The sequence below is a fragment of the Oncorhynchus nerka genome, linkage group LG22, assembly GCF_034236695.1.
Source record: "Oncorhynchus nerka isolate Pitt River linkage group LG22, Oner_Uvic_2.0, whole genome shotgun sequence".
In the NCBI taxonomy this organism is placed as follows: domain Eukaryota; kingdom Metazoa; phylum Chordata; class Actinopteri; order Salmoniformes; family Salmonidae; genus Oncorhynchus; species Oncorhynchus nerka.
The window spans coordinates 70,231,300-70,250,149 of record NC_088417.1 but is presented as its reverse complement, the minus strand read 5'-3'; the positions used below and the strand labels follow the sequence as shown (position 1 = coordinate 70,250,149).

Genomic DNA, 18,850 nt, shown 5'->3' with positions numbered 1-18,850 from the left:
GAGAGTTTGGAATCTGATTGATTGATTGATTTGCTTCTGTGGACAGGTGTCTTTTTTATACAGGTAACAAACTGAGATTAGGAGCACTCCCTTTAAGAGTGTGCCCCTAATCTCAGCTCGTTACCTGTACAAAAGACACCTGGGAGCCAGAAATCTTTCTGATTGAGAGGGGGTCAAATACTTATTTCCCTCATTAAAATGGAAATAAATTTTTAAAAAATTGACATGCGTTTTTCTCGAATTTTTTTATTTTTTAAAAATGTTTTCTGTCTCACTGTTCAAATAAACCTACCATTTAAAATTATAGACTGATAATTTCTTTGTCAGTGGGCAAACGTACAAAATCAGCAGGGGATCAAATACCTTTTTCCCTCACTGAGTTGGCACATTTCTGTGCTCCTGTTCCCTTCCTCACAGGAAAGAAGTTTGAGAACACAGAGATGTTCGGGCAGTACCCTCTGCAGGTGAATGGCTTTAAGGACCTGCACGAGTGTTTAGAGGCAGCCATGATCGAGGGGGAGATCGAGTCCCTACACTCATCTGCAGAGAACTCTGCCAAGTCTGGACAGGAGGTCAGTGCTGCTGCTCTCTGAGACACACCAACAACAACTGACAGTGGAGTTTGGCATTTTAACTGTAATAGATTATGGAAAATGAAACTCAAAAACATCTTCCAAATCTATGGTTATTCACACAAAATGTACAGGCAAAAAGGAAGTACCATTATGCTACTGTTCAACTACCAAATGTTATCAGTAGCCCACTAAACTGTGATTGCTGATCCTGAACACTGGGGCCCCTCAGGGGTGTGTACTTAGTCCTGTCCTGTACTCCCTGTTCACCCACGACAGCGTGGCCAAACATGACTTAAACACCATTATTAAGTTTGCTGATCAAATCAAATCAAATTTATTTATATAGCCCTTTGTACATCAGCTGATATCTCAAAGTGCTGTACAGAAACCCAGCCTAAAACCCCAAACAGCAAGCAATGCAGGTGTAGAAGCACGGTGGCTAGGAAAAACTCCCTAGAAAGGCCAAAACCTAGGAAGAAACCTAGAGAGGAACCAGGCTATGTGGGGTGGCCAGTCCTCTTCTGGCTGTGCCGGGTGGAGATTATAACAGAACATGGCCAAGATGTTAAAATGTTCATAAATGACCAGCATGGTCGAATAATAATAAGGCAGAACAGTTGAAACTGGAGCAGCAGCACGGCCAGGTGGACTGGGGACAGCAAGGAGTCATCATGTCAGGTAGTCCTGGGGCATGGTCCTAGGGCTCAGGTCCTCCGAGGGAGAGAAAGAAAGTGAGAAGGAGAGAATTAGAGAACGCACACTTAGATTCACACAGGACACCGAATAGGACAGGAGAAGTACTCCAGATATAACAAACTGAACCCAGCCCCCCGACACATAAACTACTGCAGCATAAATACTGGAGGCTGAGACAGGAGGGGTCAGGAGACACTGTGGCCCCATCCGAGGACACCCCCGGACAGGGCCAAACAGGAAGGATATAACCCCACCCACTTTGCCAAAGCACAGCCCCCACACCACTAGAGGGATATCTTCAACCACCAACTTACCATCCTGAGACAAGGCTGAGTATAGCCCACAAAGCTCTCCGCCATGGCACAACACAAGGGGGGGCGCCAACCCAGACAGGATGACAACATCAGTGAATCAACCCACTCAGGTGACGCACCCCTTCCAGGGACGGCATGAGAGAGCCCCAGTAAGCCAGTGACTCAGCCCCTGTAATAGGGTTAGAGGCAGAGAATCCCAGTGGATGACACAACAGTGGTAGGCCTGATCATCGACAATGATGAGACAGCCGAACAAGCCCCAATTAACATCGACGGGGCTTTAGTGGAGTGGGTCGAGAGTTTCAAGTTCATTGGTGTCCAAATCACCAACGAACTATCATGTTCCAAACACACCAAGACAGTTGTGAAGAGGGCTCGACAACACCTTTTCCCCCCCAGGTGACTGAAAAGATTTGGCATGGGTCCCCAGAGCCTCAAAGTTATACAGCTGCGCCACTGCTCAGCATCTGACCGTAAGGCGCTACAGAGGGTAGTGTGTACGGCCAGTACATCACTGGGGCCAAGCTTCCTGCCATCCAGGACCAATATAATAGGCGGTGTCAGAGGAAATCCCAAAAAATTGTCAGAGACTCCAGTCACCCAAGTCATAGACAGTTTTCTCTGCTACCGCACGGCAAGCGGTACCGGAGCGCCAAGTCTAGGACCAAAAGGCTCCTTAACAGCTTGTACTCCCAAGCCATAAGACTGCTGAACAATTTAATCAAATGGCCACCAGACTATTTACATTGACCCCCCCTTTGTTTTGTACACTGCTGCTACTTGCTGTTTATCTATGCATAGTCAATTCATCCCCACCTACATGCCCCCTGTATATAGCCTCGTTGTTGTTATTGTGTTACTTTATATTATTACTTTTTATTTTAGTCTACTTGGTAAATATTTTCTTAACTCTTCTTGAACTGCACTGTTGGTTAAGGGCTTGTAAGTAAGCATTTCACAGTAAAGTCACACTTGTTGTATTCAGCGCATGTGACAAATAAAGTTTTATTTACAGTTGGAATCAGAAGTTTACATAGACTTAGGTTGGAGTCATTAAAACTCGTTTTTCAACCACTCCACAAATTTCTTGTTAACAATCTATAGTTTTGGCAAGTCGGTTAGGACATCTACTTTGTGTATTACACAAGTAATTTTTCCCACAATTGTTTACATTATTTTACTTATAATTCACAGTATCATAATTCTAGTGGGTCAGAAGTTTACATTACACTATGTTGACTGTGCCTTTAACCAGCTTTGAAAATTCCAGAAATGTATGTAATGGCTTTAGAAGCTTAACATCATTTGAGTCAGTTGGAGGTGTACCTGTGGATGTATTTCAAGGCCTACCTTCAAACTCAGTGCCTCTGCTTGACATCATGGGAAAATCTAAATAAATCCGCCAAGACCTCAGAAAAACAATTGTAGACCTCCACAAGTCTAGTTCATCCTTGGTAGCAATTTCCAAACGCCTGAAGATACCACGTTCATCTGTACAAACAATAGTATGCAAGTATAAACACCTTGGGACCATGAGTCCTATATCGATATAACCTGAAAGACCACTCAGCAAGGAAGAAGCCACTGCTCAAAAATCGCCATAAAAAAGCCAGACTACGGTTTGCAATTGCACATGGGGACAAAGATCGTACTTTTTGGAGAAATGTCCTCTGGTCTGATGAAACAAAAACAGAACTGTTTGGCCATAATGACCATCGTTATGTTCTGAGGAAAAAGGGGGAGGCTTGCAAGCCGAAGAACACCATTCCAACCGTGAAGCATGGAGGTGGCAGCATCATGTTGTGGGGGTGCTTTGCTGCAGGCAGGACTGGTGCACTTCACAAAATACATGGCATCACGAGGTAAGAAAATTATGTTGATATATTATGTTGATATATTGAAGCAACATCTCAAGACATCAGTCAGGAAGTTAAACCTTGGTCGCAAATGGGTCTTCCAAATGGACAATGACCCCAAGCATACTTCCAAAGTTGTGGCAAAATGGCTTAAGGACAACAAAGTCAAGGTATTGGAGTGGCCATCACAAAGCCCTGAGCTCAATCCCATAGAAAATGTGTGGGCAGAACTGAAAACGCATGTGCGAGCAAGGAGGCCGACAAACCTGGCTCAGTTACACCAGCTCTGTCAGGAGGAATGTGCCAAAATTCACTCAATTTATTGTGGGAAGCTTGTGGAAAGCTACCCTTAAATGTTTGACCCAAGTTAAACAATTTAAAGGCAATGCTACCAAATACTAATTGAGCGCATGTAAACTTCTGTCCCACTGGGAATGTGATAAAAGAAATAAAATCTGAATTAAATTATTCTCTCTACTATTATTCTGACATTTCACATTCTTTAAATAACGTGGTGATCCTAAGACTGGGGATTTTTACTCTGATTAAATGTCAATAATTGAGTTGAGTTTAAATGTATTTGGCTAAGGTGTATGTAAACTTCCGACTTCAATGTTGACTGGCTTTCTTTTGGATGGTGGACCATTGTTGATACACGAGTGTGAACCCCAGCAGTGTTGCAGTTGTTGACACACTCAAATCGGTGCGCCTGGCACCTACTACCATACCAGGTTCAAAGGCACTTAAATCTTGTCCATTCACACTCTGAATGGCACACACACACAATCCATGGCTGTCTTTCAAATTCAAAGTAGACAGCCCTCTGCCCTAAACCCTCAGTCCTTGAATGTTGTTTTACATCGTCACGTCCGAGTGTACCTTAAATGTCCCTTGCCCAAGCGAGAGAGAGTGATGATCGGAGAGGCAAGGTCCTTGGTGGAAATATTGAAGTTGAGCTTAAAAACAATCAACCTAAAGCTATTAATATACCTAGTAAGCTAACATAGCTAGGTAGCCCCCCTGTCAGGTAGCTAGCTACAGTTACCCATAGCTGGCTAGCTAGCTTTATAGTTTAGTAATATTTATTCAAATACATTTCAGAATTGCAAAAAATTCTTATGAATCTAGCAATGTGTTATAGACTCTTCACTACGAGACTAAGCCAATTTGCCAAATAAATAATATATAAACTCAGCAAAAAAAGAAACATCTCACCATCAACTGCGTTTGTTTTCAGCAAACTTAATGTGTAAATATTTGTATGAACATAAGATTCAACAACTGAGACATAAACTGAACAAGTTCCACAGACGTGACTAACAGAAATTTAATAATGTGTCCCTGAACGAAGGGGGGGTCAAAATCAAAAGTAACAGTCAGTATCTGGTGTGGCCACCAGCTGCATTAAGTACTGCAGTGCATTTCCTCCTCATGGACTGCTCACCAGGTTTGCAAGTTCTTGCTGTGAGATGTTCCACCAAGGCACCTGCAATTTCCAGGACATTTCTGGGGGGAATGGCCCTAGCCCTCTGATCCAACAGGTCCCAGATGTGCTCAATGGGACTGAGATCCGGGCTCTTTGCTGGCCCTGGCAGAACACTGACATTCCTGTCTTGCAGGAAATCACGCACAGAATGAGCAGTATGGCTGGTGGCATTGTCATGCTGGAGGGTCATGTCAGGATGAGCCTGCAGGAAGGGTACCACATGAGGGAGGAGGATGTCTTCCTTGTAACGAGATTGCCTGCAATGACAACAAGCTCAGTCCGATGATGCTGTGACACACCGCCCCAGACCATGACGGACCCTCCACCTCCAAATCGATCCCGCTCCAGAGTACAGGCCTCGGTGTAACGCTCATTCCTTCGACGATAAACACGAATCCGACCATCACCCCTGGTGAGACAAAACTGTGACTCGTCAGTCAAGAGCACTATTTGCCACTCCTGTCGGGTCCAGCGACGGGTTTGTGCCCATAGGTGACGTTGTTGCCGGTGATGTCTGGTGAGGACCTGCCTTACAACAGGCCTACAAGCCCTCAGTCCAGCCTCTCTCAGCCTATCGAAGACAGTCTGAGCACTGATGGAGGGATTGTGTGTTCCTGGTGTAACTCGGGCAGCTATTGCTGCCATACTGTATCTGTCCCGCAGGTGTGATGTTCGGATGTACCGATCCTGTGCAGGTGTTGTTACAAGTGGTCTGCCACTGCGAGGACGGTCAGCTGTCCGTCCTGTCTCCCTGTAGCACTGTCTTAGGCGTCTCACAGTACGGACATTGCAAGTTATTGCTCTGGCCACATGTGCAGTCCTCATGCCTCCTTGCAGCATGCCTAAGGCACATTCACGCAGATGAGCAGGGACCCTGGGCATCTTTCTTTCGGTGTTTTTCAGAGTCTGTAGAAAGGCCTCTAGTGTGCTAAGTTTTCATAACTGTGACCTTAACTGCCTACCGTCTGCAAGCTGTTAGTGTCTTAACGACCGTTCCACAGGTGCATGCTCATTAATTGTTTTATGGTTCATTGAACAAATATGGGAAACAGTCTTTAAACCCTTTACCATACAGATCTGTGAAGTAAAAATCCATCTTTGAAAGACAGGGTCCTGAAAAGGACGTTTCTTTTTTTTGCTGAGTTTATATATGGACGGACGCTCAAATTTGTTGGTACCCCTCCACAAAAAACAAAGAATGTACAATTTTCTCTTAAAATTGTTTATTCCAGATTTAATAGAAATCAGACTAAGATTTTTTTTTATTCAACATAATGTTGTAAATAAAGAAACAAATGAAAATGGCATGGACAAAAATGATGGGACCCTTAACCTAATATTTTGTTGCACCAAACATTTTCTGTTGTTCTGCACCTGTTAACAGATAGTTTGGCCCACTCTTCCTGAGAAAACTGCCCCAGCTGTCTCAGGTTTGATGGGTGCCTTCTCCAGACTGCAAGTTTCAGCTCCTTCCATAGATGTTCGATAGGATTCAGATCAGGACTCATAGAAGGCCACTTCAGAATAGTCCAATATTTTGTTCTCATCCATTCTTGGGTGCGTTTTAGCTGTGTGTTTTGCGTCATTATCCTGTTGGAGGACCCATGACCTGCTACTGAGCCAGAGCTTTCTGACACTGGGCAGTACATTTCGCTCCAGAATGCCTTGGTAGTCTTGAGATTTCATTGTGCCCTGCAAAGATTCAAGGCACCCTGTGCCAGGTGCAGCAAAGTGGCCCCAAAACATAACTGAGCCTCCTCCATGTTTCACTGTGGGTATGGTGTTCTTTTTTGGGAATCTTCATTTTTTTTCGTCTGTGAACATAGAGCTGATGTGACTTGCCAAAAAGATCCAGTTTTAACTCATCTGTCCAAAGGACATTCTCCCAGAAGGATTGTGGCTTGTCAATATGCATTTTAGCAAATTCCAGTCTGGCTTTTTTATGTTTTTCCTCCTGGGTCTTCTTCAATGGTGCCCACTTTCGCTCAAAAAGTGACAGATTATGCGATCAGAGACTGACGAACCTTCACCTTGGAGTTCAGCTTGTATCTCATTGGCAGTTATGCTTAGTTCTTTTTCTACCATTTGCACTATCCTTCTGTTCAATCTGGGGTCGATTTTCCTCTTGTGGCTGCACCCAGGGAGGTTGGCTAAAGTTCCATGGACCTTAAACTTGTTAATAATATTTGCAACTGTTGTGACAGGAACATCAAGCTGCTTGGAAATGGTCTTGTAGCCTTTATCTTTACCATGCTAGTCTATTATTGTCTTTCTGATCTCCTCAGACAAATCTCTCCTTAGCTTTCTCTGGTCCATGTTCAGTGTGGTGCACACAATGATACCAAACAGCACAGTGACTACTTTACTCTGGTCCATGTTCAGTGTGGTGCACACAATGATACCAAACAGCACAGTGACTACTTTACTCTGGTCCATGTTCAGTGTGGTGCACACCATGATACCAAACAGCACAGTGACTACTTTACTCTGGTCCATGTTCAGTGTGGTGCACACAATGATACCAAACAGCACAGTGACTACTTTACTCCATTTAAATAGGCTGAATGACTGATTACAAGATTGGAGACGTGTGATACTAATTAAAGAAAATTAATTAGTTTGAAATATCACTATTCCAATTATTTATTATCTTTTCTAAGGGGTACCAACAAATGTGTCCAGGCCATTTTTCGAATATCTTTGTAAAATAAGCAATAATTAATCTCTTTTCACAGCTTCTTTGCTTTATTTTTTGACATACCAAAGGCATGCAAGTATACATGACAAAATAGCTTTTTAATTCCATCGCTTTTCAGAAGGAATTATTTCAATGAGCTGTAAGTGTACCAACAAGTAATTGTGTGTGTTAGGGATGCACGATTATATCTGTGAACATATCGGAATCGGACGATATTAGTTAAAAATGCCAACATCGCTATCGGCCCGATGTCTAGTTTAACGCCGATGTCAAAGCTACCGTGCATACCTATATGATGTAGGTACAGGATGTAAAGACGCCACGTAAAATGTTGCGCTACATGTGCAACACAGTATTCCTAAACCAGCCCACAATGTCTGCTGTGTGGATCGAGCAGTCAACAAGTTGAGCAGTCCTTTGACAACTCAAAGTCGAAATCCATTAAAGCCAAGATAATGGAATTCATTGCCCTTGACAATCAATCGTTCTCTGTCCTGGGTGATGTTGGCTTTCGCCAACTGGTCGAGCACCGGTACACACTACCAAGTGTGCTATTTTTCCGATGATGTTGCCCTACCGGAGTTACACAGTAATAGCGTCACTGCCATTAGCTTCATGACATATATACTATGGAACTCCGTTTGGTTCTTTTTTGTGTGTCAAAAAAGATACAGTAGCACTGTCAAAGCTGTACAAAAAAGTCTGCAAACACCAGCCACAAACAATGTGTTTACAATAGCGCGTTGGTAAAAAGCATAATTTGTTCGACCCCCAACTTCAGGGGTAGCTAGCTTTAACTTGCTACCTAGCTAGCACCAATACAACCAGCCTGAAAACAATGACCAGTCGAAACTGCAGTCATTTTCATTATTCTTAGCAATGATTTAGGAATCCTTGTAAGTATTAGCTAGGTAGCCACTTGTGGTGCACCTATTGAATTTCAGTTCATGAAAATAAATGGCTAGCCAGCTACTTAACCCTGTTGCCCAAAGTTAACGTTATAAGCAGCCAGCTAGGTTCATCTGGCTAGTGAAGCTCGACCAGCCCGGATTATAAGGATTAGGCACAATAGTGGAATTTGAAGTTTGCCTTCAAAATAAAAGTAGGTAATTGACAGTGATGCAAATGAATACAAATGGTAGTACTTTAATTTCGAAGGCTAAGCGCAAAGCCAACTACTGTGGCTAATCCTTATTGTGGCTAGCTTCACATAGATGGGTCCGACCACCATTAATCAAATAAGAACTGTCTTATAAATTAGGGTTATTTTAGGTGACACCTAGCAATATAGTTAGCTAGCTAACTATAACTAATGAAACTTTGTCGTTTTGCTATGTTTTTGGTGAAGAACTAGTTTGCATCCATGAGCTACCTAGCTTTTTATATGACCAGCACTGTAGGTGCGCTAAACAACTTTACCAGCATCATAGCATACGTATCGATGAATCGTTGTGACATATGAAATACGAGTGATTGTGTAATCAATGTGTAATAACTACGTAAAAAATGTATCAACGCATTAAATTATTATTTGAAGTACAGTTATATTCAGGTCCTGATTGGTCAACAAGCTTATTTGACACGTCAAATAGTGTTGTTTGACGTGCATCTTTTTTTGACACGCAAAGACCCAAATAGCGTTCCATAGAAATCCGACTGAACAAATGAACAACGAAACAGCACAGCAAATAAGTGAAAGAAATAGGTTTTGATTATGTTTTACTGGTAATGGGGACATAAGTTAATGTCAACAAAATAACTTTTTTGTGTGTGTGTGTGTAACCTTTATTTAACTAGGCAAATCGGTTAAGAACAAATTCTTATTTACAATGACGACCCGGACGACGCTGGGCCAATTGTACGCTGCCCTATGAGACTCCCAATCATAGCTGGATGTGATACAGCCTGGATTCGAACCAGGGACTGTAGTGACTCCTCTTGCACTGAGATGCAGTGTCGTAGACCGGTGTGTGTGTGTGTGTGTGTGTTAATGCTTAAAAGGCCACTAAAATGTGAAATATCGGGTATCGTTTTTTTGGCAAGGAAAATATCAGATATCGCTCTCGGCCAAAAATGAAATTTCAGTGCATCACTAGTGTATATGTTTTAGCAAGCTAGCTTCATACTTTTTTATGACATGCCGAAACTTCACGGCCACCAGAGTTTGACATGTGACTACAGTTTGCATTGAATTGTGAGTCATATCAACCCTGCAAGTGAAAAGTTGTTCACTTGCTTCCTCGAGCTAAATTGATAGCCGAGGGGGCAAAGTTAGTGAATTGGACCTCCTCTTAAGATGGCAGTCAAACTGTATCTGGTTTCGATGGGGATTCCCCCGAGGGAAAGTGGATAGCGTAAGGGCTGAGGGGGTAAAAATGTGTTTGGACCGCAGCCCGTTTTCTCAATTGTCTCGAGGCTTAAAAATCTTTTAAGCCGTCTCCTCCCCTTCATCTACAATGATTGAAGTGGACTTAACAGGTGTAAGGGATCATAGCTTTCACCTGGTCAGTCTATCATGGAAAGAGCAAGTGTTCCTAATGTTTTGTACACTCAGTGTATATACCATTATTTATGTCTGCTTGGACATAAATAATAGACTGGAGACACAACAATATTAGTGGGACAGGCGAGTCATGTAGGAATGATTTCTAAACGCGCTACTCAAGACTACTCATTAAGAAGGGTCCAATTAAAACATTCTAAAATGTGGTGTTTATGGAAAACCAATGACTCATATTACCTATTTTAGAAAACGGGAACTAAATTATGACATATTTGGTATTTCCCCATCAGCACTGGTTTACTGAACTTCCTCCTGTCTTGACCTTTGAACTGTCGAGATTTGAGTTCAACCAAGCCCTGGGTCGACCTGAGAAGATCCACAACAAGCTGGAGTTCCCCTCCATGCTGTACATGGACAGGTAAGGAAAATGTCATTCAACTTGCATATCAAAAAAAAAAGTTGTGTGTTTAGGGCCTTTTTTCTCTGACCCAGATTAAGCATATTCCTGGCCTAAAAAACACATTCAATGGAGATTCTCTATTGAGAAGGTATTTCAGTTCAAGAGAGGAATTTATGAACTTGTATGATTTCTGTTGTATTTCGTCAGGTATATGGACAGGAACCGAGAGATCACCAGGATTAAACGAGAGGAGATTAGGAGACTGAAAGAGCAACTGACTTTACTTCAACAGCGTCTGGAGAGGTACAGTAAACTGAGCTAGGCTGTCACACTCACACACGCTTGCGGGGGGGTAAACCATAAAGAATTATATAACTATTTATTGACAGACCGGTTTGGGTTTTCACTTTACCTTCTACAAGGGTATTTTAATGTTTGATTTCTTACATTAAAATAATTCCTTACTGACAAAAATGGCGCTCAACCATTTTTATAGTAAGAAAACTGCTAGCTAACTTTCTAGCACAACAAGTCAACAACTTCAGGAGGGCAAGCTTGCCAAATAGATCCCTAGAAATCGTCCAACTACCTCTAGCGACAAAAGTAAGAACTGCAATTGAAGCCAAAAATATAGAGGATAATAATTATTCTCCATAAATGTAATGTTTTTTAAAAATGAAATGGAGGCATACTAAGACGAAATAAAACGTGACACTGTGTACGGTTACATGCACACACTAATGCAATTATTGTGGATAGTCAGATTTAATATAATAGTTTGTTTAAAATGTTAATATGATTTTGGGCCTCCCGAGTGCCACAGTGGTCTAAGATGTCACTACAGACCCGGGTTCAATCCCGGGCCGTTTCACAACCGGCCGTGATCGGGAGTCCCATAGGGTGGCGTACAATTGGCCCAGTGTCCTCCTACTGTCATAATCCGTTTTAATATCAAATTATTGGTGTGCATGATGCACACTGAATGGAACAAATAACTGTAAATGGTACCCATTGGTTGAGTACCAGATTTTGATTCCTATGTAATGTTCTATAAATAAGACGGTCAGTTTTTGTGAAAGTTTTGGTTGAGCAGTATGGAGAAAGCCTATTAAAACCACTACCCATACAGCATATTTAGAAATGTTATTCAGAGACATTATATACCATCAAAAATATGAGATATTTTGATCATATCGCCCAGCCCTAACACGTATACACCTACACACACCTCTGTTTACTTTCTTACGTTGATAAACTATCAAAATGACTGGTCATTCCCTAGCAACAGTCATAGCAACAATACAATACCCACTCCTGGAGACAAAACAGAACAGTGTAATCATTAACGGCTGATTTTTATTTCTGGCATTGTTGGTATGTACAACATGTCCCCAGCAGTCACATTCTGTTCAGAATTTCATACTTTTGTAATGCATTTAACATTTTATAATGCTGTTATGGTGTTTATAGAGGCTCTTTCACTTTAGTCTTTCATCCTCTCTCTTCCCTCACTCTCTCTCTCTCCCAGGTATCTGAGCTATGGCTCTGGTCCCAAGAGGTTTCCTCTGGCAGATGTCCTGCAGTACGCCATGGAGTTTGCCTCCAGTAAGCCAGTCTGCACCTCTCCCTTGGAGGACATCGACACGTCAGCACCACCCGGTGGCACAACGGGGCAGCAGCTGCCTGCTCTAAGGCAAGTCATGCAACACCATGCAGCTACAACCGTTCCTTGTGTTAGGATTTAAGTGTACATGTTTCTGATACCTTTTTTTCCCCAGTAATTCTCTCTGATTGAACTGTTAAATAAGTGGGATTCAGAAGTACAGAGTTGTGGTTTTAACTTCACACTCGTCTGCACCTGACATTACAGCACAGCCGAACAGGGTCCCTCCTGCACCCTTCCAGAGGGTTTGTCCCCCGCCCCCACCCAAGCTCCCTCCACCCAGCAGAGGGTGCCCATCCATAAGCCCTTCACCCAGTCCCGACTGCCCCCTGACCTGCCCATGCACCCAGCCCCACGCCACATCACTGAGGAGGAGCTCCGGGTGCTGGAGGGCTGCCTGCACCGCTGGAGGAGTGAGGTGGAGAACGACACCCATGGTACGAGGTCTTGTTTACCTCTATCTGTCTCATATGCTCTCAAGCACACAAATATCTTCATTCTAATGATGGGTTGATTTTGCTTCTCCAGATCTTCAGGGCAGCATATCCAGAATCCACAGAACCATCGAGCTGATGTATTCTGACAAGTCCATGATGCAGGTAAGAGATGCCCTGCCTAAACCCGACGAACCACCTTCACACAAAAAAAATCATTTTTCACTGGCTATAATACTTAAACACCAAATGGAGGTGTTATTGTCTTGATTTGAGAGCACTCACATTTAACACACATTGAGTTAACACAAGTCAGGGGATTGCATTGGGTTTCTGGTCACTCCACCCCCCCCCCCCCCCCCCCCTGCTGGCTACCAGGTTCCGTTCCGGCTGCATGCGGTGCTGGTGCACGAGGGCCAGGCTAACGCTGGCCATTACTGGGCCTACATCTACGACCCCCACCAGCAGCGCTGGATGAAGTACAACGACATCTCGGTCACCAAATCCTCCTGGGAGGAGCTGGTCAGGGACTCGTTCGGAGGCTACCGTAACGCCAGCGCCTACTGCCTCATGTACATCAACGACAAGAAGCCTTTCCTCATAGAAGGTAGCTACCGCTCACTGTAGATAAATATATTTATTTGGCTTTTGCCTTGTTATGGTATACTGTATTATCTTTGTTCTTGTGTTAAAAAGCAGTAATTGCAGCTCTAATCACTATCCTTTGAGTATGTAATTAGGACATGGGCAAGCTTGTTGGTTATTCTTAGGGCTGTTTATGCTGTACGTGCACATGACTTTCCATTTCTGAGCATGTTTATAATATACTGTTAAAGGAATTTAATTCCTATATGTTCATCAACCAATTAAAACACTGCCCATTTCTAAGAAACTTATTTGCATAAAATGGACAGAGACCAGTCTCAAAATCTATCAATAGCGTTTATTCTCGAGAGTACTGATCATAATACAACGTACATTGGTTTATATTAACAATCTACTACAAGCCCAAGGTCTCTCCCCTCCCTGGGTAGAGACAGGATGTCCTGTAAGGAACACAGCTCCATTAGTTTCTAACAAGGAACAGACAGTCCTTCTAATTCTGGATGAAAACTACACACATTAGATTCAGTATTATGATTCATACATCCATACAGTAACATAGTAGTATTCTGTTTAGTCATAGTTCTGATATGTATACATTTATAATTTAGTCATTCATAAAAATCCCTTAACATAAACACCTGGTGACTGTAGCTGACTGCCTGGTTGTGTTTGTGTCTCTGCAGAGGAGTTTGATAAGGAGACGGGTCAGATGCTGAGTGGTCTTGATAAGCTCCCTTCGGACCTGAAGGCCTACGTGAAGGAGGACAATGGCCTGTTTGACAAGGAGATCGAGGAGTGGGACACCCTGCAGGCACGCAAGGCCCAGCAGGAGAAGCTGGCCCTGGCCGCAGCAGCAGCAGAAACAACAACATCCCCTCAACCTATGAGCACAGAGCCCAGTCCACCAGACAGCTGGGGTGAGGACTAGGGGTCTTCTCTACAACAATTAAACACTACTGAGCTGGTCTGGTTACGCCTTAACCAAAGTTTCTGGACGTGTGAAAATAACATTTCCAGGCCAGCACAATAGTGTGTAAATTATATTAGGCAGATTGAAAAATGTCATGAGTCTGAGACTTGTGCTTCCACTGCAGTGTTGGGTTATGTGTTTCTGTCCGTGTGTGGTTCCTCCAGGCCCTCAGCAGGACCCAGAGTACATGGAGCAGCCATCCCCCACAGATGACTCCAAGCACCTGCAGGAGGACACAGAGAGGGCCATCTCTAAGGCTGCAGCCGAGAAGCAGGAGGAGAGGAGCCCTGAGGGACTGCTTACTGCAGTAAGACCAAACATCTCTCACACACACTGTCACGTAGAGTAGGCCAGAAGGCTATACTGGAAAACCTAACCTCTATCAAAATAAAAAAAAGATGGCGGAGCCACAAAAGTTATTCTGTGTAAGGGTGTTTATTTACAAAGTGATTCCGGAACAAAAACAACCGTACTGCTATCAAACATATACTTTATGGGCCAGCTAAAAACAATGCTACCCCACCCACAGCTCAATCCAAAATGCCTCCCCATGAACTGAAAGAGAAGCTCCTTTTATAGGGCTAGCCCCTCCCCTCAGGGTTAATTGTTCTAATTAATTAAGCAATTACCTAGTCAAACCTACATTTTCCATTAACTAAACATAAAGGATATACATTGCAACACATTTTGTAAACAATATCACCACATAACATTTACAAAATTACATCACTACTGACGGTGTCTTTTTTAATATGCCCATTTACATTAATGAGCCATTTGGGACAGGCACTAGAAAGTCAGCCCAATTCCCTTAGCTTCTGTGTATGCTGGATAAGGACCCGAGCTACAGAGAGAGAGGAACAAAACATACAAACAACGCGCTCATCCACAACATAGATAAGTATAATACATATTACAAATGAACACTGACAAGTGTGAAATGTATGTACTATGACAGAAGTTAATGTGTGTCGACCCACATTGTTAACTTATCTTATAAATGGGGAGTGATGAATGTGTGCGTGCGTTAAAGAACCAAATGCCGCCCGCGACCACGTCTATGTCTCCTTGGAGCGGGTGCTGCAGGTCGTGGTGGGCCCCCTTTACGTGCATTAAGGTACTGCAATGCAAGCTTGGCCGCCATAAGCCCGTCCTTGGGCTCGTGCTCTCGGACCCAGGTTCGAATGTCGTGTGGTAGAACTTGTAGGAGTTGCTCGAGGATGATGACCTCACCGATTTTGTCCTGTGTTTTCTCCTTTGTCGAACCCATTGTCGGTAGAGACCCTTAAGGCGGTGGTACGTCTCTGTCGACGACTCACCGGATGGCGTCGATGCAGCTCTGAAGCGTTGACGGTAGGTCTCTGGGGAGATGTCGAACTTCACCAGCAGCGCTTCCTTCAAGCCCTTGTAGACATTGGGACAGCCCCTCATCCAATGCTGTGTAAGCCTCTAAGGCCCTGCCAGTGAGCAATGGGACAAGCTTGCAGGCCCACTCTACCTCTGGCCAATGCCACGTCTTGGCCATGCGCTCAAACCTTAGCCGGTAGTTTTCAATGTGCTCCCCCTGCTGGTATGAGGGCATCTTTGGCTCCTTCCTCAGGAATGCTGGAAGATGGACGTTAAACACTGCTGGACTAGTCTTCTGGTGCTGGGGCTGGCCTCATTACTGCTTGGGGATCCTGCTGTGGAGTTGAAGTCCCTGCTGCGTTGAGCCTTTGTCGTCATGGTGTTGGCAGACCCAATATTGGGCTCTCACTGACGAGTTCCGCTTGGTGAGGAACTGTGAGGATAGATTGGCATAGACCCTGGAACTCCTGCTTGAGGTCTTCGTCCCTCCTCTCAAGGCAGGTGAACAGTTGCTGGAAAAGGGTTACCATTGTTGGGTGTGGTTCTGGTCCTCCAACTGTTCCTTCAGTCAGCTGGTCTTTTATGGCTGTATCTGCTGGTTCAACCGGTAGCTCAAACGGTTCTGGTTGTGTTTGGCCCCTTGGTCGGGCTCCTAGTTTCTCATACTTGACCTCTTCTTCACCAGACGATTCCATGGTATTTCACCCCAGTTCAACTTCAGGTACCTTTTCTGACAGTTGATGCTGCTGCTGAGAACACAATCCTGTATGCATTCCTTTACCTCTCTTCTTGGAATTCACTGATTTGCAGTGTGCCATCCCACCATATGTTATGTAGAGTAGGCTAGAAGGCTATACTGGAAAACCTAACCTCTATCAAAATAAAAAAAGATGCTGGAGCTGCAAAAGTTCTTCTGTGCAAGGGTATTTATTTACAAAGTGATTCCGGAACAAAAAGAACTGTACTGCCATCAAACATATACCTTATAGGCCAGCTAAAAACAATGCTACCCCACCCACAGCTCAATCCAAAATGCCTCCCCATGAACTGAAAGAGAGGCTCCGTTTTGTAGGGCTAGCCCCTCCCCTCAGAACAATTAACCCTAATTAATTAAGCAATTACCTAGTCAAACCTACATTTTTCATTAACTAAACATACTAAAGGATATACATTGCAACACGTTTTTTAAACAATATCACCACATAACATTTACAAAATTACATCGCTACTGACAGTGTCTTTTAATATGCCAATTTACATTAATGAGCCATTTGGGACAGGCACTACAAAGTCAGCCCAATTCCCTTAGCTCGGGTCCTTATCCAGCATACCCGGAAGCTACAGAGATAGAGAGGAACAAAACAAACAAACAAACAACGCGCTCATCCACAACATAGATAAGTATAATACATATTACTTATATTACAAATGAACATTGCTGGACCAGTCTTCTGGTGCTGGGGCTGGCCTCATTACTGCTTGGGGATCACAAGTGTGAAATGTATGTACTAAGACAGAAGTTAATTTGTGTGTCGACCCACATTGTTAACTTATCTTATAACAAAGCAGGGAGGAGTGATGAATATATGTGTGCGTTAAAGAACCAAATGCTGCCCGCGGCCAGTGACTGACTTCTACGTCTCACACACACACACACACACACACGCTCGGACGCATACACCTCTTAACCACATTAACCACTACTCCTTCTACGCTTCTGTTACTGAACCACGTAGGCCTACCCCACAACCCCAGTTAAAGTTCTTCATTTCCCCCTTTTTCTTAGTTTCTCTTTCTGTTTAACGTTGCCCACCATGCCTCTCGCTCTTTCTTGTTTGTTCTCTCACTCTCTCCATAGTCCAGTGGAGGGAGTCTCTCCCCACCCCTTTCCCCCAAACCCCAGTCCGATGTCCAGGTGAACACTGAAACCCCCCTTGCCCCTCCCTCTGACCCTCAGCCTGTGGATCCTTCCCTCACCCCTCCCTCTGACCCCCCCATGGAGGATGAGCCCCTTTCCCAGCGTACGGTAGAGGTTGCCATTCCCCAGGTGGGAACCTTTGTCATCGAGTCAGAGGAGGGGGGTACGATGATGAGGTAGCGCTCGACACTCAGCTCACCCAGCTGACTCTTCTTTGTTGTGCTGAAAAGTCTCTCTGCCTGTTTGGTGATTAGAATGAGGACATGTTCTCCTCTTGGCTCTTTTTATAGGGTTTTCACACTTGAGTAAATGTTCATTTAGAGCAGTCTTCAAACCAGTCATGGTTAGCTCAGGGCAAGTTTCTCACAGTTGGCATTTTCACCAAACTTCTTGGCAGACCAAGATAGCACTGCTATATTAGACTACAGCCAGTGTACTATCCTAGAAGATGAAACTAGCCTTGGGCTAGCTTTAAAACAATATTATGTGAAAAGCCTATCCCTGTCAAGCCTACCTGCATCTAGCAACAGAAGCACTCTCTTCTATACAAAACAGAAGCCTTCTGTTCTCATCAGAGATATATGGACATAAATTTCACCTAAACATCGACTCAATTCTCTGGAGAGTTTATTTTTAACTGCATCTCTGCAGCAAATGTGAAAAGTAAATGTGATTTGCACAGTTTGTATTACTATTGCCAACATAATTTTTGATACATAGTTGATACATACTAAACTCTTGAGGGGGAAAAAAAAGTACAAGTTGAATAATGTAAGCGCATCGTCTCACTGCACCTAACAATAAATTATTTGGTTTTGCTTGGTTTGGCATTTTATAGTAGTGTGTGGCGAATAATGTTGTCAAAGTGCTGCAGTAGAATCAATGTTGTTTAGTTTCAAACCCCCTCAGATGGACCATAGGCTGTCTGCTGTCTATACCACAGCATATGACTGTCTGTAGGGACTGTCTGTACCATAGGGACCTTGATCTTCACAGGGCTGCCTTTCAGAGACTCTCCTTCATAGGACAATTTAAGCATGTACTTCGTCCCTCACATGACAGGGGCTGTGTATGTACGTCACAGTAGTAGAATAACTATTAACATATGCATGGACTGCTGAGTGATGTACGGTATGCTTGTCGTGACAGAGTTGCATGGCCCAGGGCAGCTCAAATAGTGCTGTGCCAAAAAGGTGTATTATTTTGGGGGCTCTCTCCGAGGGGTCCAAGGGATCTATTTTCTACTGTTGTAACATGCTTCCCCTCCTTGGCTACTGCAGGCCATGATGACTCCAAACATGCAGGGTATTATAATGTCCATTGGCAAGGCCAGGAGTGTGTTTGAAAAGCTTGGGCCTGAAGCCGCCTTCTTCAAGGTACATAC

General features: G+C 43.7%; 1 protein-coding gene across 1 annotated transcript in view; it reads left to right on the top strand.

The window, feature by feature from the left end:
* The window catches only part of LOC115105575 (ubiquitin carboxyl-terminal hydrolase 25-like), a 47,596-nt gene that overhangs the window by 15,997 nt on the left and 12,749 nt on the right, over positions 1 to 18,850 (top strand). The window contains 12 exon segments of the mRNA XM_029627759.2: positions 418 to 572; positions 10,419 to 10,546; positions 10,736 to 10,831; positions 12,057 to 12,221; positions 12,399 to 12,628; positions 12,720 to 12,790; positions 13,004 to 13,232; positions 13,915 to 14,148; positions 14,366 to 14,508; positions 17,407 to 17,620; positions 17,623 to 17,642; positions 18,747 to 18,842. Coding sequence (XP_029483619.2) covers positions 418 to 572; positions 10,419 to 10,546; positions 10,736 to 10,831; positions 12,057 to 12,221; positions 12,399 to 12,628; positions 12,720 to 12,790; positions 13,004 to 13,232; positions 13,915 to 14,148; positions 14,366 to 14,508; positions 17,407 to 17,620; positions 17,623 to 17,642; positions 18,747 to 18,842 — 1,781 coding nt within the window.